At 48.2% G+C, this 22220-nt stretch overlaps 1 protein-coding gene across 1 annotated transcript in view; it reads right to left on the reverse strand.

Annotated features, from left to right (window-relative positions):
- Nucleotides 1–11: 11 nt before the first annotated feature.
- St6galnac1 (ST6 N-acetylgalactosaminide alpha-2,6-sialyltransferase 1) overlaps nucleotides 12–22220 on the reverse strand; it is a 47610-nt gene continuing 25401 nt past the window's right edge. Inside the window, exon 10 of the mRNA XM_055592466.1 lies at nucleotides 12–116. Coding sequence (XP_055448441.1) covers nucleotides 12–116 — 105 coding nt within the window. The remainder of the gene's footprint in view (nucleotides 117–22220) is intronic.

Below are 22220 nucleotides of genomic sequence, written 5' to 3' on the forward strand. Positions count from 1 at the left end.
ATGTGCAGCTACTAATGGCTGCTGCCGCGAGCGCCGTTTCGGGGCTGTCCCCCGGGATCTTCGATGGCCGTCACACCGGACGCCGCTCTCCAGCGAGAGCCACACCCCGGACGCACCTATTCCGGAGTTGGACAGGGATGTTCAGTTCGCACCGTCCAGGGCTAGCATGTGCAGTGAAGGCCGGGAAGGGCGCTGAGAGGCGAGGTCGCCTGCTGCGCTGGCTGAGTAATGTGCGCTTAGGGACGCCCACCCCAGGTTTCTGGAAATCAGAAGCGGGTGGATGGCAGCTGGGAGGCAGCCTGGCCGGCTCCCCTCACTAGGACCATGGGTTTGATGGGTCAGGCCTAGTTTCCTTCGGAAGGATAGAAGGAAAGCCCGTAGCTCAGATCTGGTGTTGGAGGTGGAGGGCTCAGGTAGGGGGCAGGCTGCGGTGGGGTGCCCTGTGGAGCATGGGCTGTCATCCCTTTTTTTGGTGACTACCCGTTGAGATGAAGGGCGTCATGTAGGGAGCCCCATCTTCTTCAACTTTCCACCCACAGCTCCTCCCTTCCTGGGGGATGCTCTCCTCCCCTGTGGGAGACCTCCATCGGTGTTAATGGTCCAGGTCCACCATTTTCAGCATCCCCCCCCCCCCCCGCCGCCCCTCCCCCAACCCAAGTGTCCTGTCCCTCCCCCAGGGGCCCCGCACCCCCCCCCAGTCTCTCCCAACACCTCAGGTTTCTCAGGAGCTTCCTTTACTCTCTAACTTGGGTCTTCGGGTCATAATCTGTGCTACTGTCAGTAGCACAAATCCGCTTATAGGTTTGGCTTTCTGCCCAGAAAAACCGCCAGGTTCCTGCTTGTACCTGCCCTGAAGTGCTCTTTCTTGTTCCAAAGCCAAGAACACAGCTGGGGAGCTGACTTTGCCTCCCCAGCCACTGCCTAAGCCTTGCTGGGCTTCAGCTGCTGTTCTGTCCAGTGGCCCTAGAACATCACACTAAGTCTTCTCTTTCTTCTGACATTCTTTTGAGAAAGGAAGGTCACCAAGCGTGAGCGTCGGGCCTGGGGTTGTACTTCAATTTCATGCTTGCTCAACATCTAAATGAAGCCCTGTATAGTTCAATCCCCAGCACTGCATAAATTAGCTGTGGGGATACACACCTCTACTCTTGGAGGGGAAAGGCAAGAGGATTAGAAGTTCGATGTCCTTGCCTACTCAGAGAGTTCAAGGCCAGCCTGATGGCTACTGTTAGCTGTCAACTGGATACAATGGGAAGAGAGTTGCAAGTGGGGATTGTCTAGATCAGGTTGGTGTTTTTCTTTTCTTTTCTTTATTGGGGCAAAGCCTCCTCATAGAGCCCTGGCTTGCTCGTACTTGTCATGCAGGCCAGCCTGACCTTGATTAGGCGTGCCACAGTTCAAGCTCTTCAGTGTGCATATGACTACTGCCTTCAGGTTCCTCGGCTTCCCTGGATTGGAGGCAAGGTGAATGAACACTTTCTTCCTTGATATTACTTTTGTCAGAGTACTTTATTATAGCAAAGACATGAAACTAAGATACCCTGTGTCAAAAACAAGCCAGTAAAGACCAAAAAAGACTGATGTGGTGCTGCACACTTTTGATCTCAGTGCTGGAAGGCAGAGGCAGGCAGCTCTCTGTGAATTCGAGGCCAGTCTGGTCTGTGTAGGGAGTTCCAGGACAGCCAGGACTACTCAGAGAGACCCTGTCTCAAAAACAAAATTACAAAACTGTTTGAACTTGCATGCCCCTAACTACTGTCGGAACTAGGAAGGAAGGCCCTGAGGAGTTTCCCTCTTATCTGCTGACAGTTTAGCCTGGCACAGGTTCAAGACTCTTGCCAAGAAGACACAAGACTCCTAGGTCAGACAGTGTTATTTTGACCAAGTGAGCAACACTGGCCTCATGCTGGGCAGCTTCTCATCCAGCAAGCTCACAGGGATGAGGCAGAGACATGAAGATGCATGCAGGACAGCCGAAGCACTCTACAGAGGAAAGCAGACTGTTGAATTGATGGGCCAGCTGCCAGCACACTAGCATTTGCCAGACAGACATCGCTTTATTATCTTCTCAATAGGACAAGATGCGCCCCCTGCTTCAGAGGAAGGCCCCACCTTTATCTTCTGAGGTTGTTTACTTGACAAGACAGTTTGGAACAGAAGGGTGAATGCAACTGTCCTCAAAGGTGCTGACTTAAGGGTTAACAATTGTCTTCCCCCTCGTTCCTGCCCACGCCTGTGGCCTGTGTTTCTCCAGGCTCTGAAATCCAGCCTCTTCCCTGCATGCCCTCCCACTCTTCAGGCCTGTCTTTAGCACCCTATCCCAGTGGGGTCCTGATCCCTGTTTATAAGCACTGCCCACAGGCCGCTGTGGCGGCTCAGTGAGTAAAGGGGCGTGCTGCCAAGTTTCACAACCTGAGTTCCATACCTGTGACCCGCAGAGAGGAAGGAGAGAAACAGCACTCTAGTCACCGCAGGCATGTAGACACACACACATGCACACGCGTGCACTCACACACTAAATGTGATGATAATGATAATAATAACGATAATGATGACACCGGGTCCTCAGAGGGAAAAAGCCAAACAGTGCGTGCTGTTGAGCTGGCTCTTGTTAGCTACCCCCTTTCGGTTTCATCCCAGTCTGTTCTGTGTCCTCCTGTCATGGAAGCTGTCTCCGTGGCTGTAGTACCACCGAGACTGTACCACTGTTCCTAGTGGGACACAAAATCTCTGCTTCTGAGTTTTAGCTCTGAGCCTCTCATAATATCTGCTTGGAATTTTTTTTTTCCCCTTGTGATTTTAACAGCCAGCGCCTTGGTAGCTACTGAGGCTGTGTCCAGCCCTGTTCTGCCACTGCTGGGCTTCAAAGGAGGCACCCTGGGGACCAGAGATGCTGCTGCTGCTGCTGCTTTGGTTTTTGAGGAGTTTCCCTGGGCAGCCCTGGGACAGCCTTGGCTGTTCTGGAACTCACTGTGTACTCCAGGTTAGCCTTGAACTCAGAGATCTGCCTGCCTTTAACTCCTAAGTGTATGTGCCACCAGGGCTCTTAATTTTTATTATTATTATTATTATTATTATTATTATTATTTTGGTTTTTTGAGACAGGGTTTCTCTGTGTAGTCCTGGCTGTCCTGGACTCGCTTTGTAGACCAGGCTGGCCTCGAACTCACAGAGATCCGCCTGCCTCTGCCTCCCCGAGTGCTGGGATTACAGGCTCGCACCGCTGCATCTGGTTGAGCTTTGGTTTTTCAAACCACAGCCAATTTATACTTTTTTTTTAAAGGTATTTTGATTACAAATTTAAAAAGAAATGGAGAATCAATTGAAGAGATCAGTGAATGCATTGCTTTTCCAGAAGACCTTAGTTCCCAGCACCCACAGGGGGCAGCTCAAAGCTGCCTGTTAATGCAGTTACAGAGCCCACATACATAGCCACACACAGATGCACATACTCAAACATAAATCTTTTTTTTTTTTTTTTTTTTTTTTTCAAGTTTTTGTTTTTCAAGATAGGGTTTCTCTGTGTCGCCCTGGCTGCCCTGTAGACCAGCCTGGCCTTGAACTGAGATTGCTCTGCTTCTGCCTCTCTGGGGCTGGGATTAAAGGCATGTGCCACCTTTGCCTGACTTAAAAACAAATCTTCAAGAATAAAACATGGGGTGCTGAAGAAATGGCTCAATACTTGCTGCTCTTGCAGAAGACTGAACCCACACCAGGCAGCTCATAATATACTGTAGCTCCAGTTCCAGAGGACCGGACACCTATTAGCCCCAGAGGTCACCGCATGAATGCAATGCCCGTGCAACGAAGCAGACACATGCAACATACACATAAATAAAAACTGTGCACACACGCGCGCGCACGCACGCACGTGCTCAAGGAAAGCCTGACTCTACAATACGGATGACACTGGGTTAAGAGAAATAAGCCAGTCACAAAGAGCTCATCACTGTGTGGAAGATACACTAGATTTATGTTCTGTGTATTTTGCCACATTTTTTTTTCAAATGTGTGTGAGTGGAGCTGGTGGGGTGGCTTAGAGATTAAGAGCACTGGCTGCTCTTGCAGAGGATCTGAGTTTGATTCCCAGCACCCTCATGGCAGTTAATAATCCAGTTCCAGGAGACCCAGCGTGCTCTGCTGGCCTCTGGGCACCGCATGCATGTGGTGCACAGATCGGCGCAGTCAGTCAAAACACTGGTACGCATAAGGCAAAAAATAAACAAAGCCTCAGAAATATAAAAATAAACAAAACGTGTTATGTGGAAAAAAAAAAAAAAAAAAGACAGAGAATTAATGTCCCCAGGGCTTCAGGCCTGTTTGTCCCAAGTATCATATATCAACCAGTTTCCAACAAGACACTTTAAACGTTAAGGACTTGCCTTACAGGGTTTTGACTTCTTTAAATATTTATTATTTCATGTATGTGAGCATTTTGCCTGTGTGTACATCCATGCAGCGTGTGCAAGCCTGGGGCTGGTGGGGAGTGAGAAGGAGGGGTCAGACTGCCGGGAACTGTCCTGACTGCTGGCTGTGAGCGGCCGGGTGGGCCCTGGGCACTGAACTCAGCGCCCTGCAGGAGCAACAGGTGCTCTTAACTAAACCATCTCTCCTGCCCTCTTAAAGCATTTACATCAAAATTCTGCTCACAAAAATTCTGAGGAAGAAGCTGCAGCTTTGAACGAACCTTCTGCAAGTCTAGTTAACTGACTGGATTTTGGAGCTTTGGGATGTTACAGGATCAGAGCCAGACTATCTTGTGTTGAGGTACTCTGACACTGAGATACGTCCAGACATGTCCGGGCCTTACTGCCTAGCATAACTGCGGACATTTGTTTTTTAAGTCTCCGTTTTGATCATAAAGGTGATCAGGCAGGCAGAGCCTGAGAACTTGGATAGCCTTTACTTACAATTCGATACTTGTTGAATGTTCTGCTTGAACTAATGATATATATTCTACTTAAACAAAACCACAATACCCTGCTGTGTTTCTTTCTCCTGGGTCTGTGCGGACCTGGAAAGTCCCCAAGCTGCTTCCCTTCCTGTGTCCTAGCCAATCAGCTTAAAATGCTTTGTTTAGCTAGTCAAAATGATGTAATGCTGACCTCCCCTTGCTTCCTACACCTGGTTACCTGGTTATGGGTTTTCTTATAAAAAGCCTGCCTTAGAAACAGACCAGCGTTAGAGTTTGGTCAGTCTTTGTTCAGTGGTCAATAAGCTTTCACCATTCTGAGTCTAGTGTCCGAGTGGTCAGTGTGGGCTAGTCTTGATCCCCAACACTTGGACCAATTTTAGTCTTGTCCTTTCCCCCACCTTCACTGTCACCCCCAGCGCGCTCCTGAAACTGGCCTTCTGACTTTGAACTTCCCTGTGTCTAACATAACTTCTTTGTGACCATTAAGTAAATTATTTGGAATATATAAACAAAACCTTTGTCTCCCATTTGCAGCCGGCTAAGATACCATAGTGTGTGAGGCCTCCGCTTTGCTGTGGCAGCCCACTGATGACCTGATGTCTCCACTGATGCCTTTGAAAGCGCCTTGATTGGGGACTTGCTTTGTTCTGTTACTACAAAGACTTCATGAAACTGCCTCCACGTTGAAACACCGATTTTGGGGTGCCGAGAACTTGTGTTCCTGGGCCAATGTCACTCATGTTTGACTCCAAAACAAACTCTTTTGTCCCCTTGAGACAGCTGCCCGGCTGTGCGCAGCAGCCAGCAGCGCTCCTAACTACGGTGTGTGTGGTTAGCCCTTACCCGCTTTCCCCACGGGGACGTCTAGAGAAGCCACACCGTGTACTCCGAGAAGATAAAGACCATTTCGTGGCCACCAGCATACCCCATGTTGCCCTTTTATAGCCACGCCCTCCTTCCTTTGTCCTGTCCCCACCTCCCACCTCCACTTCCAGCTACCACAAATCTTTGTTTCTATAATTCTGCCATTTCAAGAAAGCATCCATTCACCAGCTTTTAAAAACCTTGAGGAATCACTTTACTTATTTTGTGGAGGTCAGAGGACAACTTGGAGGAGCCCTTTTCTCTCCTTCCACCACGTGAGCCCCGAGGGTGGGGCCAGGGGCCTTTCCTTGCTGAGCCATCTCATTGTTCTCTCATTCAGTATTTGTGACCCTCCCTCCCCCTTAGTATCATTCTGTGGAGACTTGTCTAAGTTATATGCACAAATAGCACGTTTTTATTGGGAAGTGTTTTTTCTTTGTTTTTAGTTGAGAGTTTTATTGTTGCTTCTGTAGGGACAGGGGGCCTCGGAGTATTCAGGGATGACCTTGAACTTCTGATCCTCCTGCCTCCTCCTCCCACTACTGGGTTCTGTGGTGCTGGGGACCCAGCCCTCCCTGCGTGCTGGACAGCACTCTTCCGGCTGACTTGCATCTTGGCCCTGCTGTGGCTTTTTCACGCCCTGTGATTCTTGCGAGTAGCTAATGGCACGAAACGCTGTTCCCTGTGTCTGCTTCCCATCTCTTTATCTTCCGTGGTGAACCTCATTTCTTGTGAAGGTTCTAAGGCCGTCTCTTTCTTCTTGTGTTGCGTTCTGTATACATTCTGTACACCAGCGGTCTGCTGAATTGTCAGATGTGTGGATGGCCATTCTATTCTCCCTGTCTGTGACTTGACTTTCTTTCTGTTCTTCTAGCAAACCCTTTCCAGAATAAAATAAAATCCATGTTGCCAATTTTTCTTGTATAGATTTTATGTAGGTATCAGTCTAAAACTCTCTGCTTAGTCTTGGGTCTCAGATGGTTTCTACTTTTTTCCTTCTTGTTTTTTTTAAAATGTCGTTTTATTACGTGTGAATGCAGTTGCGTGCACATGCCACAGTGTGGCTATGGAAACCAGAGGACAACTTGCAGGGTCAGTGTTGGCCTTCCTGCTCAGATGGAAGCGTATCCTGGAGCCTGGAAGCCCAGGAACCACACAGCTCTGTGTGGGATGGTATCCCAAGGGAAGGGTATTCTGAGAACACAGGAGACCAGGAACCACGTATCTCTGAGAGGAGGCCTCCTCAGCAGAGGTGTTGCAGCTTCCCAGGGAAGGTATACCCAGCTGAGCTGAGAAGCTCAGAAAGCCTCAACCCTGCTCCTTCTTTTCTTCTTGTCTTCTTCTGATGAGAGAGTTACATCAGATAGCAAATCTCACAAAACAGATTTATTGGAGGGGTGAATTCAGGGGAGGAGAAATGGATCCAACAGCTGCCGACTTCGCTCTGAGGAGATGACAACAGGAAACTGAGCAGACAGTCTTTATATAGGATTTCTTAGGGGGTGGAGCATTCTAGGGCAGAGGTTTCTAGGGTGAAGATTGGTGCAATTTCAAGTCCTGAGCTTGGGGGAGCTCAGGGATTGGTGGGTTTTCCTGCTCGGGGATTGGTGGGATCTTGTTCAGATTTTTATACCTAAAATTAGCATAATCTGGAAGGGTGCTACTGAGGGGCTGCAGATGACCTTTGTGACTGTTACAGAGTCTGGAAACCACATTAAGATAGTTAGGGAGGTCCATGGGAGAGGCCTGGCTGCTGGAGCTCCTCAGGTCTCTGATGGGGTTGAAGACTACTTATATTCTCACAATTAAGCTGAAGTTGTTTAGGATCTAAGAAAGTATTTTAAGGTTTTATTTATAGGTTGAGAAATGAAACCTATAAATGATAATAAAAAACCTAGAAAATGATTTAAGGACAGAACTCTGAACTCACCAACACAGGATACCCAGTAGAGTAATTTCTCAAAGGTCGCCAAATACAAGCAGGCTGGGCATTGTGAATGTAAGTCTCACGGTCATGATAGTTTTCAGAATCGTTGTTATTGTATATAGTTTATTATTATAAGAGAAAGAGCCTTTATTGGACAAAAGGGGGGGACTTGGTGGGACAGTTTTGTGCATTGTGCACTCAAATGCTGATTTCTGTACCCGGATCTGCTTGCAGTCTGGGTGTTGGCACTGCCATTTCCATGAAACATTTCCTGCCTCAACGTTGTGTAGGCCACGTCAGCATAGTCGGGTCAGGGTAGCTGAGTCTCTGCCCAACTACAGTGCCTGGAGCTTACTAATAAATGTAACAGGCCTCCGTGTCATTATTTGGGAACTAGAGCAGGTGTTGACAGGTTTTCTAATTTTATACCAGCTGGCCTGGAACATGCTCTCTACATCAGGCTGGCCTTGAACTCACAGGGATCCACCTGCCTCTGCCTCTCAAGTGCTGGGAACACAGGTGTGCGCCACCAGTGCCGGGGTAGACCTCTTGTTTTACAAACCCCAGGACTCTCAGTGATACCCCATGAAGGGCAGAAAGGACTCCATCGCTCATCCTCACTAAGTCTCAGCAGCAGGTTTTTGCCTCACTGAAGTGGGGAACAGGAAGGGAGGCAGCAGTTCAGGGCCAGCGCTGGCCTCAGCAAGACTCAGCACATGTTGGTAGACTTCTGTGAGCTGGTGTTGCTTTGCTGAATCACTTTAAATGTTTTTTGTTTTGTTTTGGGTTTGTTTTTTTTTTGTTGTTGTTGTTATTTTTTTAAAATCAGTTCCTGTAGTGACTGTGTCTGTGGAGTTTCTTCTGTGGTTTTGTTTTTGTTTTTGTTTTTCAGGGTCTCTTGTAACCCAGGTTGACCTTGGACTCACTCTCTAGCCCAGGCTGGACTTGAAATCCTGACTTTCTTCTTCTCCATATCCTGGGATTGCAGTTATGTGCCACCATGCGAAGATCTTTTAATGGTTCATTTTTTGAAACAGGATTTCTCTGTGTAGCTCTGGCTGTCCCGGATGTAAACCAGGCTGGCCTTGAACTCAAAGATCTGGCCTGCCTCAGCCTCTCAAGAGTGTTGGGATTAAAGGCCTGTGCCACCCCAGCCCAGCCAGTGGCTCTTTTAAAAAACAGCTCAAGGGACAGGAGCGATGGCTCAGTGGTTAAGAGCACTGGCTAGCTGGGGGTGCTATGCACCTTTAATCCCAGCACTGAGGAGGCAGAGGCAGGAGGACCTCTGTGAGTTCAAGGCCAGCCTGGTCTACAAAGCAAGTTCCAGGACAGCCAGGGCCATACGCTGATCAACTCTCCCTTGAAAAACCAAATAAATAAAGATAAATAAATAAAAAGCACTGGCTGCTCTTGCAGAGAACCCAGGTTTGATTCCCGGCATCCACAGTGACTCACAGTCTTTTCTCTGTGAGCCCAGGAGATCCAGTGCCCTCTTTTGGCTTTCCTGGGTTCGAGGCACACATGTGGGGCACATATGTTCATGCAAGCAAAATGCCCATACACATAAAGGCCTTAGGTCCCAATCTTCCCCCAAAGGAACCTCCCACCCCCACGACTGGAAGACCGCCATTAGTTTCCACCTCTTAAAGCAGTGGCCTTCTTAATGCCATGACCCTTTGAAACAGTTCCTCATGTCATGGTGACCTCCGTCCATAAAATTATTTTTGCTGCTACTTCCTAACTGTAATTTTGCTAGTTATGGATTGTAATGTAAATATCTGATGTGCAGGATGTGTGATTTGCGACCCTTGTGAAAGGGGTGTTTGACCCCCCAAAGGGGTCACAACCCACAGGTTGAGAACCGCTGTCCTGCAGGCTCAGTCACCCTCTGGTAGCTGGTCTTTGTTACTTTGTGGGGTCTTCTTTTTCCCCACCCTTTATTCCCTCCAGTTTCATGCCCTAACACCAGATAGGAGAGAAAACAAGATTAGAGAGGAAACCAGAGAATCCCTGAATCTGATTTCCTTCCTTTGTGTCTTCCGTGACCATGGTGGTGAGTGCTGTTTTGTGCACGCCGTGAAGGTTGCCCTTGTATATTCCAATGCTGATTTCTGCACCAGCGGAGAGCTGAGGACGGGCTGGACTCTGGTGCAGTTAAGCAGCACCTGTCTCAATGTTTTGTAATTACTGTTCTCCATCACCTTCTGATTGGTTGAATGAAGAGCTGAATAGCCTATAGCAAAGGCAGGAGATAATAGGCATTACTTCCAGAGAGAGAGGAACCCCAGAAAAGAGGCGTCAAAAGATTCGAAGAGGAAGAGGAAGGAGAGGTAAAGCACCAGGTGGCAAAACACAGATTAAACATAGGTTATAAGAGCTGGTGAGGAACAGCAGTAAGCTAAGGTCTAAGGCTATTATAAATATAAGTCTCTGGGTCATTATTTAGAGGCTGGGGCGGACAGAGAAAGTCCATATAGTTTACCACAGCTACTAATAAACTGCAACCAACTTCCCTAAGCGACCAACAACCACCCACCATGCCTCTCGGGGCAATTATGTACCCTCTGAAAAGCTCCCAGAATTCCAAATATTACACAATCATAGAAATCATCTGCAGCTGGCAAAAGCATGCTTCCGCTAGAGCACAAGGCAAGTCATAGTCAGCTGCTGTGGACAGTCGGAAGCAGCCCTAGATCCCCACACCTGGGGATTAAAGCAAAAGCACATTCTTAAAATAGTTCTGTGTTTTTTAAAAGAAGCCAAAATCTCAGGATTCTCAAAAAATGGCACCTCCTGATAGCATGCTGGGGACACAGGCCTCTGAGGCCCACATCCAAAGCACAGCCATGAGTCTAAGAAGCTGTTAGATAGTTTTAAGGGTAATAGTGTTGTGGTTCTTTGCGGTTTTATTTGTTTGGTTTTGAGAAGGGATTTCATGTGTTCAAGCTGACCTCAAATCCCGGATCCTCCTGCCTTTTCAAGTGCTGAGCACTGTGGCACTTGGCCTGGTCTCATGTGGCACTGTGGATGAACCCAGGGCTTCAGACACACAGACATGCTGGCAAGCACGCTTCTAGCCCAGCTGCACTCCCAGCCTTTTTATTATTATTATTATTATTATTATTATTATTATTATTATTATTCAGAATAATAAATGGATTATTTATGGGTAGCCAAATTTACAAATGGTAGCCTCAAATTTGCAGCAATCCTCCTGCCTCAGCCTCCCAAATGCTGTGATTACAGAGAGTGAGCCATGCTAAGCTGCACTGCAAATTTTAAAGATTTTTCTAAATGTGCGTTGGTAACTACATTTATTTTAGTAACTACATTTCATTATTAAAAATATATCACTGTAACACACTGAAGTCTTTACAGATGGAACAATATGGAAGTAGGATATTGATAAGTAATTTTGTCTCTTAGGGTTAAAGTGTCGGATAAAGATAATGGAGCTATTATTAAATATTTATTATTAAAGATAAAGCAATGGAGCTATTGTTTGACTCGTTTAATGGCTGAAAGGCCCCTTGTGAAGTTCTCTCTACTTTTTTTTTATGTGCTTGAAGTTTTTCTTTTGTCTGCATCTGAAATAACCTCACTAGATATTGTTAGGAATAAAAAGTAATAACTTGAATTAAAAATATTTAAAAGTGTCTTGGGCCATGGTGGCCACACTTTTGACCCAGCTCTTGGGAGGCAGAGGCAGGCGGGTCTCTGAGTTCAAGGCCAGACTGGTCTACAGAGCAAGTTCCAGGGCAGCCAGGACTACACAGGGAAACTCTATCTTGAAAAGACTTCTTCTTTAAAGCATTTATGTAAGGCTGAGGATATGACCCAGCTGTCATGATGAGGCCGTGGGTTTCACCTGCAGTGTGGCATAAATCATGGCGCTGCTAGAGCATAACACAGGAGTCTGTAATCCTAGCACCTGAGAGGCAGAGGCAGGATTAGAAGTTCCAAGCTCGGTGTGGTGGTGCTGGCCTTTGATTCCAGCGCTCCTGAGGCTGAAGCATGGAAGTCTGTGAGTTCAAGGCCAGCCTGGTTTACATAGAGAGTTCCAAGCCTGGCATGGCTACATAGTAAAACCTTGGCTATATTGGTCTAGAGAGTGAGTTTGAGGCAAGATTACAGGGATACTGAGAGTTAAATAAATAAACAAACAGCGTCTGTAAACATACAACTCACTTGAGATGGGCCGTGGATTCATGGCTTTTTATAAACTGTGAGATCCCCAGCTCTTTGGAGGTAGAGGCAGGAGGACCTCTGTGAGTTCAAAGCCAGCCTGGTCTACACAGAGTTCCAGCTTCATCAGGGCTGCATATTGAGACCCTGTCTCACTGAAATATTTATTTTGTTTTGTCAATTCTAAATGCATAAATTCATTAAGGTATATAGACTTCAGGTCTGGTTAACTTTAGGTCTGGTGGTGTTTTAATGTGCAAAATTTTCAAAACTAAAGTTTGTAAATTTTTAAATAAGTAAATTGAGACATAAAAAGTTCAGAACTCTAGCTCTGGAACAATCCGTGTAAGCAGTTTGCAAAACCATGTTTTTACACAAAGCATTTTTTTTTCTTTTCAGTATCTGATGCGGGCTGAATCTCAGCCAAGTTCCCAATTCTAACTCCACACCAGAAAATGATTCTGTGATTTCCATCAAAGTCCATTTTAGATGATTAATGATTTTATGGAAAAGAAGGAAATGATGAAGATGGTGCTGGCGCTGTGTCAGCAATGTCTCAAAAGGTAAATTTACGCCTGGAATTTCTGCTGAGTGGAAACTGCATTTGCAGAAGGAAAACACAGCTGATGGCTGCTCTTTGAATGCAAGCAGGGACATTCTGATCAGCCCGAAAATGGACCAGTGCTTGTGACCCACACATCCGAGCCTGATGCCTTTTGGAACTGGACAAGTATCTTCTTTGTATGTATTTAATTGGTGCGTTAATAGGGAGACTTCTTTCAACTTCTTGAAAACACGCCATTTTGTCAAAAAATAAGCAAGTAATTTTGACAATCGGTAATTTGCCCACTTGTACCACAGAGCAATTGACAACTTTTTGCACAGCTCCAGCAGGACCTGGTGAAAAAAGGGAACAAAACTATCAAACTCTCCCACCATTGATCTCAATTCTGCCTCCATAATATTGATTGTGTCAGAACTTAACTATTTCAAGACTAAATCACGGTGATTTAGCTTTCTTGTGGGCATCTTTTGGTTCTTTGTTTTGTTGTTGGGATGAAATACTGACAAAAATCGCCTAAGAAGGAAATGCTTGTTGCGGCTGCAGACTGAGGTGCCCATCGTAGAGGTGCCCATCGTGGAGGTGCAGCCATACCAGCTGGTAAGCGGCACCCACAGTCAGGAAGTAGAGAGGTGAATGCCGGTGCTCAGCGTGCTCTCTCCTTTGTTTAGTCTGAAACCCCAGCTCACAAAACTGGGCTGCCCAGTTTGGGATGGCATTTAATTTAACCTACAGGATCTCGCACAGATGTGCCCAGAGATTTGTTCATAATTCTAAATTTACCACAGCTGTCTTAGGGACAGTGGCTTTGTTTGCTCACGTTTTTTTGTTTGTTTGTTTGTTTGTTTGTTTGTTTTAATTCAAAGGCACAGCCAGATAAGTAGTTTTAAGACAGCATCTCACACACCCCTCGTTGACCTTGAACTCCCTATGTAGCTGAGAATGATTTTGAACTCCTGGTCCTCCTGCCTCCAAACTCCCATGTGCTGGAACCACTGCTGTATGCGTGGCTACAATGGTTTGGATTATTTGTTTGCTCGCTCTCTTTCTATCTGTTTGTCTCTGTGTCTCTGTCGATGTCTCTCTGTGTATGTGTTTTAAGGTCCACATTACGCCCATGTGCTGTGTTAGGGACATGGTAGCAGTTTGAGCTAAATGGATTGAAAAACAAGCACACACCAAGCTAGCTGACTCATGTAACATAGGTTGTTTATCATACATAGTGGTGGAGAGTCAAGAACCTGGTGATGGCATGCTCAGTTCCGGTAAGGGCCTCCCGGCAGCAGCACCACAGCGGTGGTGAGCTGTGTGGGAGAGATGTGCGGGGAACCAGAAGTGCAGAGGGCACCTTGCTTTACAGATGCTCAGCGCCCTTAAGCTTGTCTGCCCCTGCAAGGCCTGTGTTGGCCTGCTCTCGAGTCTGTAGTAGGTGGATCAGCAATTAGAAAAGCAGCATTCCAGAGATGGACAAACGGTCCGTATCGTCGGTGATCTGAGAAAGAGAGACACTGCAGGATGAATTTAGGCTTCTCAGGAGCAGGGCAGTCAGCCTCTGAAGGACTGAACTATGAACCCATTGCACAGAGCCTTTTCATTGTTACACAAAAGGCACCTTTAGCAAGTCAGTTTCCAAATACCAAAACCTCTGATCTGATCTAGGAGTGGTCTGAAAAGCCCCTGACCTAAGCAAACTCTCAGCCCTAGAGACTTCCTGGTTTGTCAGGCTGGTCTTCCAGGACTCAGTTATGCAAAGGCTCCGTGACTCACTCCTTCAGGAAGGCAGCTCTGTACACCTCAGGTGCCAATCACTGACTACAAAAAGGCCGCTTCAGAGCCTGTGTGTCATCACTCCAGAATTCAAGCCAGATACAATGGCTCCGCTAAAATTCTGCTACACCATATGAAGAAAATATTAAAGGGCTGGCACCAGCTTGACAATCCAGGTTCCACCCACAGAGCTTGTTGTTGGAAGGAGAGAACAGAGTCCCAAAGTCTCTGACCTTCACATAGTAAGTAAGCAGCCGACGCTTGCTGGGGACAAGAGCCTCTTTGGGAGTTGCCTGTGAGCTGTGCCAGGAGCTGTAAGGGTGCAGCTTCTGTGAGTCTTCACCTGTGCTGGGGCAGAGCTTCCCACTGACTCAGCTTTGACTCACACTCCTGGAATACTGAGGAAAACACAGGGAAATCACACCCAGTGGAGCTCCATTCGGGGCTCTGGACCTTGAAGGACGGGTTAGGTGAGATCGGGACAAATGAGGTTTAGAAACCTGTACAGATGTCGCTGCGGTTGAATGGAGTCTGCGGGTGGGCACTTGGTGCTGAATAAAGGTGTCATTTCAGACAACCCTGGTGACGAGGTGTGGACAGGAACCGCTTTTCTCGCACTGAGTTTGGGAGAGTGCTGTCTGGGAGTTGACTGACAAAGAGAACCTTTGGGGAAACCCCGCTCATGCCGAGCGCTCTCCCAGATGCAAGACCAGGCAAGGTCTTTTCTCTGCTGCTCCTTGCTAGGGACCATCCCCAGCCTAAGCCCCCAGACGAGTTCTTTCTTGCTTTTTACCCAGGGAACCCGGATCTCAGCTGTGCTGGCCAAGCCCGGCCCACTTGCCTGCCCTTCTGTGTGCTTTACTGTTCTTTACTGTCGCCCTGCAATGCCTTAAGTTAGCTCCCTTGGATTACAAAGGATGGAGGCACACGCTAGGAGGCTGACGCACGCCCACAGGGAAGCAGGGTGCTTCATGGCGGGTTCCGGTGCTGGGAAGCGGGCTTAGTCAATCGAGGGTTTACAGTGCAAGCTTGAGGACCTAAGTCTGGTCCCCACGACAGGCAGATCCACGGGGCCTGCTGAGCTAAACTGTTGAACCTCGGGGCACTGTCTCAAAAAAACAAGATGGATGGTCTCCTAGGGAGCAGCAGGTACACCCTCTGACTTCCACATGCTCGCACACTCACACGCACCCGTGTGCACACACGCAGAGAGGACGGATTTCAAAACCCAGTTCTCTCAGCATGGGACTGTGTCAGGTAACGCAAGCTGGGCTGACTTAACTTTATTCCCGGCTTATTCTCTAGAACGCAGAAGAGAGCGCAGTGCTGGTGTTGTGACAACTGTAAATATGCCTGTGATGGCTCTAGACCCACAGGAGGTACCGTCAGATCCAACACCAGATCTGGAGAAAGACTGGGCTCCTTGTGGTGGGGGACTCCTTCTGCCTCCATTGCCAGGCACGGGGCAGGCGCCACCAGTTCTACACAGGCGCACCCAGTGTCCCCAGATGAATTGAGTCAGCGACAAAGATGGCTGCAGGCCTCCCATCCCGGAACAACCACTTCATTGTCCTGGGACTTTGATTTCCCTCCCAATTAAGGAGCTATATTTCCTTACCCGCCCTTGAGTCTTGGACTGGCTTTGTGATTTTTTTTGGCCAATAGAATATGCAGAAATGACGTCTTATGACTTCTGGGACCTGGCCGGAAATAGCCCTTCAGATTCTATTTTTCAATTCTTAGGACCCTCTTCCACCCTGTCAATGGGTTCTGTCTAGCCTGATGGAGGATGGGAGAGGTGGAAGGTGAGTCACCCAGCTAAGGGCTAGCCTGAGCTATCAGCCAAGACCACTGTAGATTCATCCAGGTTCAGTGTAGCCACTGAAAGCCTGTCAGTACCCACGTCAGAGCAGGAGAAATTGGATCCAGTGTAAACTGCTGATCTCTACAATTGTGAGCAAATTCGCGATCATCGTTTTCCGTGTTAAGATTTTGGAAACCCTTCAGGCAGCTTGTTCTTGAGCCCTGTCTATGCATGGCTGTTACTTGGATTCTATGGCAGTAGATCTTCTTTCATGGGCTTTGACAGCTTGTTATGTCTATGGGTGTCTGCGTGGATGTCTGTCTCTGTGTGTGTGTGTGTCTGCGTGTGTGTCTGTGTGTGTTTACAAAAAGCGTCCTCCTCTATTGAGCTCCACTTTATTTTTTTGAGGCAGGGTCTCTCACTGAACCCAGGGATCCTCCTGAGGATCAGTCCTGAGAATCACAGGTACACCTAGGATCTCACCTGGGGCTGGATTCCAAAGCCAGGTCTTTATGTTTGCATGACAAACACTGACTGAATTACCCCGGAAGTTGTTTTTGTCACCTTCTGAGAAGAGCTACCGGTAGACGCTGCACCACTAAGGCAGGCAAACATCCAAGCAGAGGAAGGAAAAGCCAGCGGGACACCCAGAGCCCTCAATCTCTGGTGTGGACATAGGAGAGAACCAGCTTTGAGCTTTGACTAAGTAACAATGAATCCTTTCAAGAGAAGATATTAAAGTGTGTACTTCAGGGGCCAGCAAGGTGGCTCAGTGGGCAAAGGTGCTTGCCCCAGGAACCTGATGGGCTGAGTTGGAGGCACAGGACCCATGTAACTGTAGGAGAGCCCACTCCACAAAAATCTTCTGACTCTCCATGCGCACCCTGTGCACGAGAGAGCGCTCCCTGAACCAGACTCCTAACAGCAACAATAACATAACATACATTTACAGCATTTACCATTCTCGAACCCCAAATGTTAAATCTCATGAATTTACTTTAAAAAAATCCATCAGGCAATCCTAAGAAGAGCGTGTGATTTTTATGAAAAAAATCTCAATATGGGGGTGGGGGCTGGGCGGGAATGGAAAGACGTTATTTAGAAAGCAAGCAGCAGAGTCAGAGACAGGTTCCTAGATGTAGAGCGAGGCAGGAGATGGGGAAAACACACGGTAACTGATCGACGACAAAGGATTTGCACACGAGGCAGAGGCTGTGGACTAGAAGAAAGCTCGCCGACACCCGGTTGCGAAGAAAGGTCGGACCGTATGCGCCGAAGTTTTCAAAAAGAAAATGGTGGCTGTACCTATCTATTGGTGTACACCGAGAGGGGTTGGAAATTACTGCCCTTCTCAGCCAGCAGTCACACCCGATGCTGACAGAGAGCTGTGCGGGAGGAAAGGGTGTCAGGGTCGGTGCCTGGGGGGCTGGGAGAAGGGATGTGTACTGTATGCAGCTCAGCAGAGGTAAGCACTTCAAAGGCTCGCTTGGTTCTGGGGTCAGCATGTCTGCAGGCGGGGCCGCTGCAGTCTGAGATCTAATGATGACCTCTGGCCTCCCCGTTAAGTTCCCCAGACAGCTCACTCGGTCTTGAGGTAATCATCTCTTGTTCGGCCTCTCTGTGCTGAGCGGACGTGTGATGACCGCTCTTCATTCCCCACATTCTGGATTTAGAATCACCGGGAGCTGGACACGGTGTCGCGTGCCTGTGATCCCAGCACTCCAGGTGGCAGAGGCAGGCAGATCTCCATGAGTTCGAGGCCAGGCTGGTCTACAAAGAGAGTCCAGGACAGCCAGGGCTACACAGAGAAACCCAGTCTCAAAAAACAGCAGCAACAACAAACCATAATGATAGAACCACCAGGAAACACACCTCTAGTTGTATCTGTACGGGAGTTTCCAGAAAGGATGGACTGAAGAGGGGAGACCCGCTCAAGTGAGGGGCCCCAGGCTCAGTGAAACAGGTGGGGGAGGAGACAGATGGGCCCACCCCTTCTCTGCTTCCTGGTCTTGGGGATTTACAGATTTGTAAATATCCCTTCAGGGCTCAAACAGCGGCGTTTCCTTGGAACATAGATGCGCCGTCTTCACATGGTTTGCTTAAAATGTATTTCTGTCACTGGGGTTGAATTCCACAGGGGCTCTGTGCAACTGCTGTAAGCTTTGGTGTGTTTGCCAAGCTTGCCAAAATCAACTTCTAAAATTCTTTCCTTCTGGTCTAGGATTTACTTTCAGATCTCCAGAGGGGCATAGACTGTTCCCCAGCGTCCCGTAAAGACACGCACTGGACATACTTGTGTGGCTGAGTGTATTAGCTGCTGGGCTCGTGGCTGTGCTGAAATGCCTGGCACACACAGCTTACCAGATGAAGTGCCAGGGCTGGACAAACAGCTCAGCAGCGGACAGCACATGCTGTACTCTCCAGGGGATCTGAGTGCAGCTCCACAATCACGTGGGGCTGCTCACATGGCCTGTAACGCCAGCTCCCCGGGATCCAATGTCTCCTCTGGCCTCTGAGGGCACCACGTGCGTACCCAGAAAACAAAACAAACAAGCCCGCAAAAGAAAGAGTTGCAGGGGCCCGGGGGACGGCTTGGTGGGTAAAGGGATTTGCTCCGAAGCCTGACAGCCTGGGACCCAATCTCTGGGTCCCACACAGTAGACGGACAGAACTGACTCACATTGTTCTCTGACCCCCACACAGGCAGCGAGGCGTTCACTCATACATACCAGAAACGTGCACAAACGCACCATGAGCATTCCATGCACACCCACACACATGCACATTGCACACATCAATAGTAATAATAATGATGATGACTGTTTTAAAATTAAAAACTCTAATGAAGATATGGATGTGTTCCTAAAATCTGCTGTGTAACTTTCTCATTGCTGTCAACCAATGCCTGACAAGACCATTCCTTCCTTCTTCTCTTTCTTTCTTTTTCTTTCTCTCTTTCTTTCTTTCTTTCTCTCTCTCTCTCTCTCTCCCTCCCTCCCTCCCTCCCTCCCTCCTTCCCTCCTTCCTTCCTATGCATGTCTCTACACCCAGCCTCGTGCTCTGAGCTCCAATTCTACTCTAGGTATCTAAACAGTGTCTCTGTCAAAAGCCTCCAGTCCAGCCTGCCTCAGCAAGCCTTCCTCTTGGACCTGGGAAATCACTCGACAGGGTTCTGTCTGGCCCTTAAGTTCCAGGCACCAATACCCTCTGCAGTTGTCTGCAGCGACACCGCCCGCTGCCTCCGTGGGAGGTGAACTCAGGACTGGTGACCTGGCTTCGTCTTTCATACTCCTACGCCTCAGAATGTGTGTGTGTGTGTGTGTGTGTGTGTGTTATGTGTACAAAACATGTGCGAACACATTCCCTCCTGCCCACGGACTCAGCAAATGGAGAAACTCAGAGTCATGTGTCCTGGGTGTGCTGTTTCGTGAAAGACCTTGAGGTAACTAATATGAAGGCAGAGACTGGGCAAAGGGCTGGGCTTTAGCCTCTGGGTTCTCAGCTCCCAGCACACCTGAGTTTGTGCGCAGCCAAACACCACCACGGACAGCCAGACAACTCCACGCACATTTAGTGTACGTTATTTGGTTGGCTGTCTGGGCCAGTGTTGCTATGTAGCCCCAGCTGGCCTAGAGCTCACTAAGTAGCCCAGGCTGGCCTAGAGCTCACTAAGTAGCCCAGGCTGGCCTAGAGCTCACTAAGTAGCCCAGGCTGGCCTAGAGCTCACTAAGTAGCCCAGGCTGGCCTCAGACTTGCAATGACCTTACTGCCTGTGCCTCCTGAGTGTTGGAATTAGACTGTAAAGCAGGAAACTGTGTGTGTGTGTGTGTGTGTGTGTGTGTGTGTGTTTACACATGCCATCATGTATGTGTGCAGGTCAGAACATGACTTGTGGTAGTCCTTTCTCTCCTTTGACCATGTGAGCCCCAGAGATTAAACTCAAAGCTTCAGGCTTGGTGGCAAGTGCCTTTGCCACCCCAGTTGTCTCCCCAGGCCCTAGGGCAGAAATAAGGAGAGCTAAAAAACAGTGTTTGTACCATTAATGCATTAAATCTATGGAGCTGTAAAAAATGATTGCTTTTATAGTATATGACATTATCTCAGCTAATCTCAACTATCAAAAAGGCAAAAAGAAAAGTAGAACACAATAATGAAGAATGCTCGCGAAGGGCTGTGGTCCTCACAGAGGTGCGGTGTGCGCATAATGAGGTGGTTGCATGTGTATCGTTTTATTTATCGTTTTATATACACTGAGCAGTCTCGCACAGGCCCCAAGGAGCTGGTTGCTCTCACATCCCCACCGCTCTGTCGAGAAGCTGAGCACGCACTCATGTAAGGAATTTGAACTTGCGAAGAAACATCTGACAGGCGTGCCGACCCACGTGGATGCTGACATCTCGGAGGATGGTTCTTGTATGTCTGTCAGCATCATCACAGATACAACTTTCTCACTTTTAGCTATTTCATCTTGTGCAAAACAGCCTCGACACCTGTGGCAAACAGCTGGCAAAAGAACACACTTGGAAGGGCTGGCAAATGGCCCAGGCAGTGGGGCATTTTAAGGCAAACCCAAGGACCTGAGTTCAGCCACCAACCAACACCTTCTCGAGTGAAGCTGGCTGTGGTGGCAAGCACCTGTGATCCCCGTGGGGGGACCTGGGGTTCTCGGGGTCTGGCCTGATCAATGATTGCAGGCCCATGAGAGGAGCTGTCTCCACAAGGGGAGCATGAGTATGATGCCAGGGAGTGACGTCCAAAGACACCCTCTGGCCTCTGCTCTCACGTGTGCACTCAGATAACACGAATCAGACTGTGCTGTAGTGTGTAGGGATTTTGTTTATTTTCTTTCTCTTCCTTCTTTCCTTCCTTCCTTTCTTCCTTCCTTCCTCTCTTTCTTTCTTCGTAGGCCTGAATCTGGCTGCGGGTTTTTGTTTGTTTGTTTGTTTGTTTGTTTGATTTTATTTTATATATATGAGTATCTTGCCTATGTGCATGCCTGTGTATCATGTGTGTTCAGAGCCCACAGAGAAAGAGGGTGTCAGGTTCTCCGGAAATAGAGTTACAGACAGTTGTGAGCTGCCATGTGGGTGCTCAGAATCAAATCTGGGTCCTCTGGAAGATCATCCAGTGCTCTTTACCATGGAACCATCTCTCCATCTCTTGTCTCCATTTTTTTTGGGGGGGGGGGGGGGAAGAGAGTTGTGAGGAAGTTGTTTGGTTGGTTGTTTTTTGGGAGGTGGAGGCAAGAAGATCAGAAATTCAAGGTCATCCTTGGCTACATAGGAAGTAAGAGGCCAGTTTGGGATACATGAGACCTTATCTCAAACCAAAAAGTTTATCAACATGTATGTTCCCTATGCCTGTGGCAGATATTCAGAGTGTGGTTTCAAGTGTGTGACCCCGGCCCAGTGTCCGAGGCTGCTGTCCGTTGTACCGTTGTCCTCCCCAGATGAGGGAGCACAGGCTATCTTTTGTCTTTGCAAGTCTGTGCCTCTTAGACAAACAGAAGACAGCTCACAAGCCATCAGCTGAGCCTGGGGTGGGGCTAGCCTATCCTACCCTCCTGTCCCCCGCTCCAGCTGGGATGCAGACACACGTTGTGGCGCCCAGCCATCTGTAACTCCAGTTCCAGAGGGGTCACCACCCTCTTCTGGCCTGCTACAGGCAGCGCACCGGGAGCACACCCGGTGTACAGGCATACACACAGAAACCTCATACATGCAAAATAAAACAAACAAATCTAAAGAAAAGTGTATGTTCAGGCGCCACCTGCTTATGAAGGGCAAACAGGGTCTCTGCTCTCCTGAGGCTGGAGTTATAGACTCCATGAGAGCCTCTAAGAGCAGTGCTCCTTAGCTTCAAAAGGAACACACACACACACACACACACACATTTGGTTTTTCGAGACAGGGTTTCTCTGTGTAGCCTTGGCTGTCCTGGACTCACTACTCTGTAGACCAGGCTGGCCTCGAACTCACAGAGATCCACCTGCCTTTGCCAGGATTACAGGCATGGGCCACTGCTTCTCCTGGCTTCAAAATAAATCTTAAAAACAACAACAACAACAACAAAAAAGGTTAGAATTTGTTGCTCTTGTATATAGGTTTTAACCCAATTTTTGTTTTTTCCCCTCCCCTCCTAAAATTAACGTGTGTGTGTGTGTGTGTGTGTGTGTGTGTGTGTGTGTGTGTGTGTG

Source organism: Psammomys obesus, unplaced genomic scaffold, assembly GCF_907164565.1.
Source record: "Psammomys obesus unplaced genomic scaffold, mPsaObe1.curated_primary_1811, whole genome shotgun sequence".
In the NCBI taxonomy this organism is placed as follows: domain Eukaryota; kingdom Metazoa; phylum Chordata; class Mammalia; order Rodentia; family Muridae; genus Psammomys; species Psammomys obesus.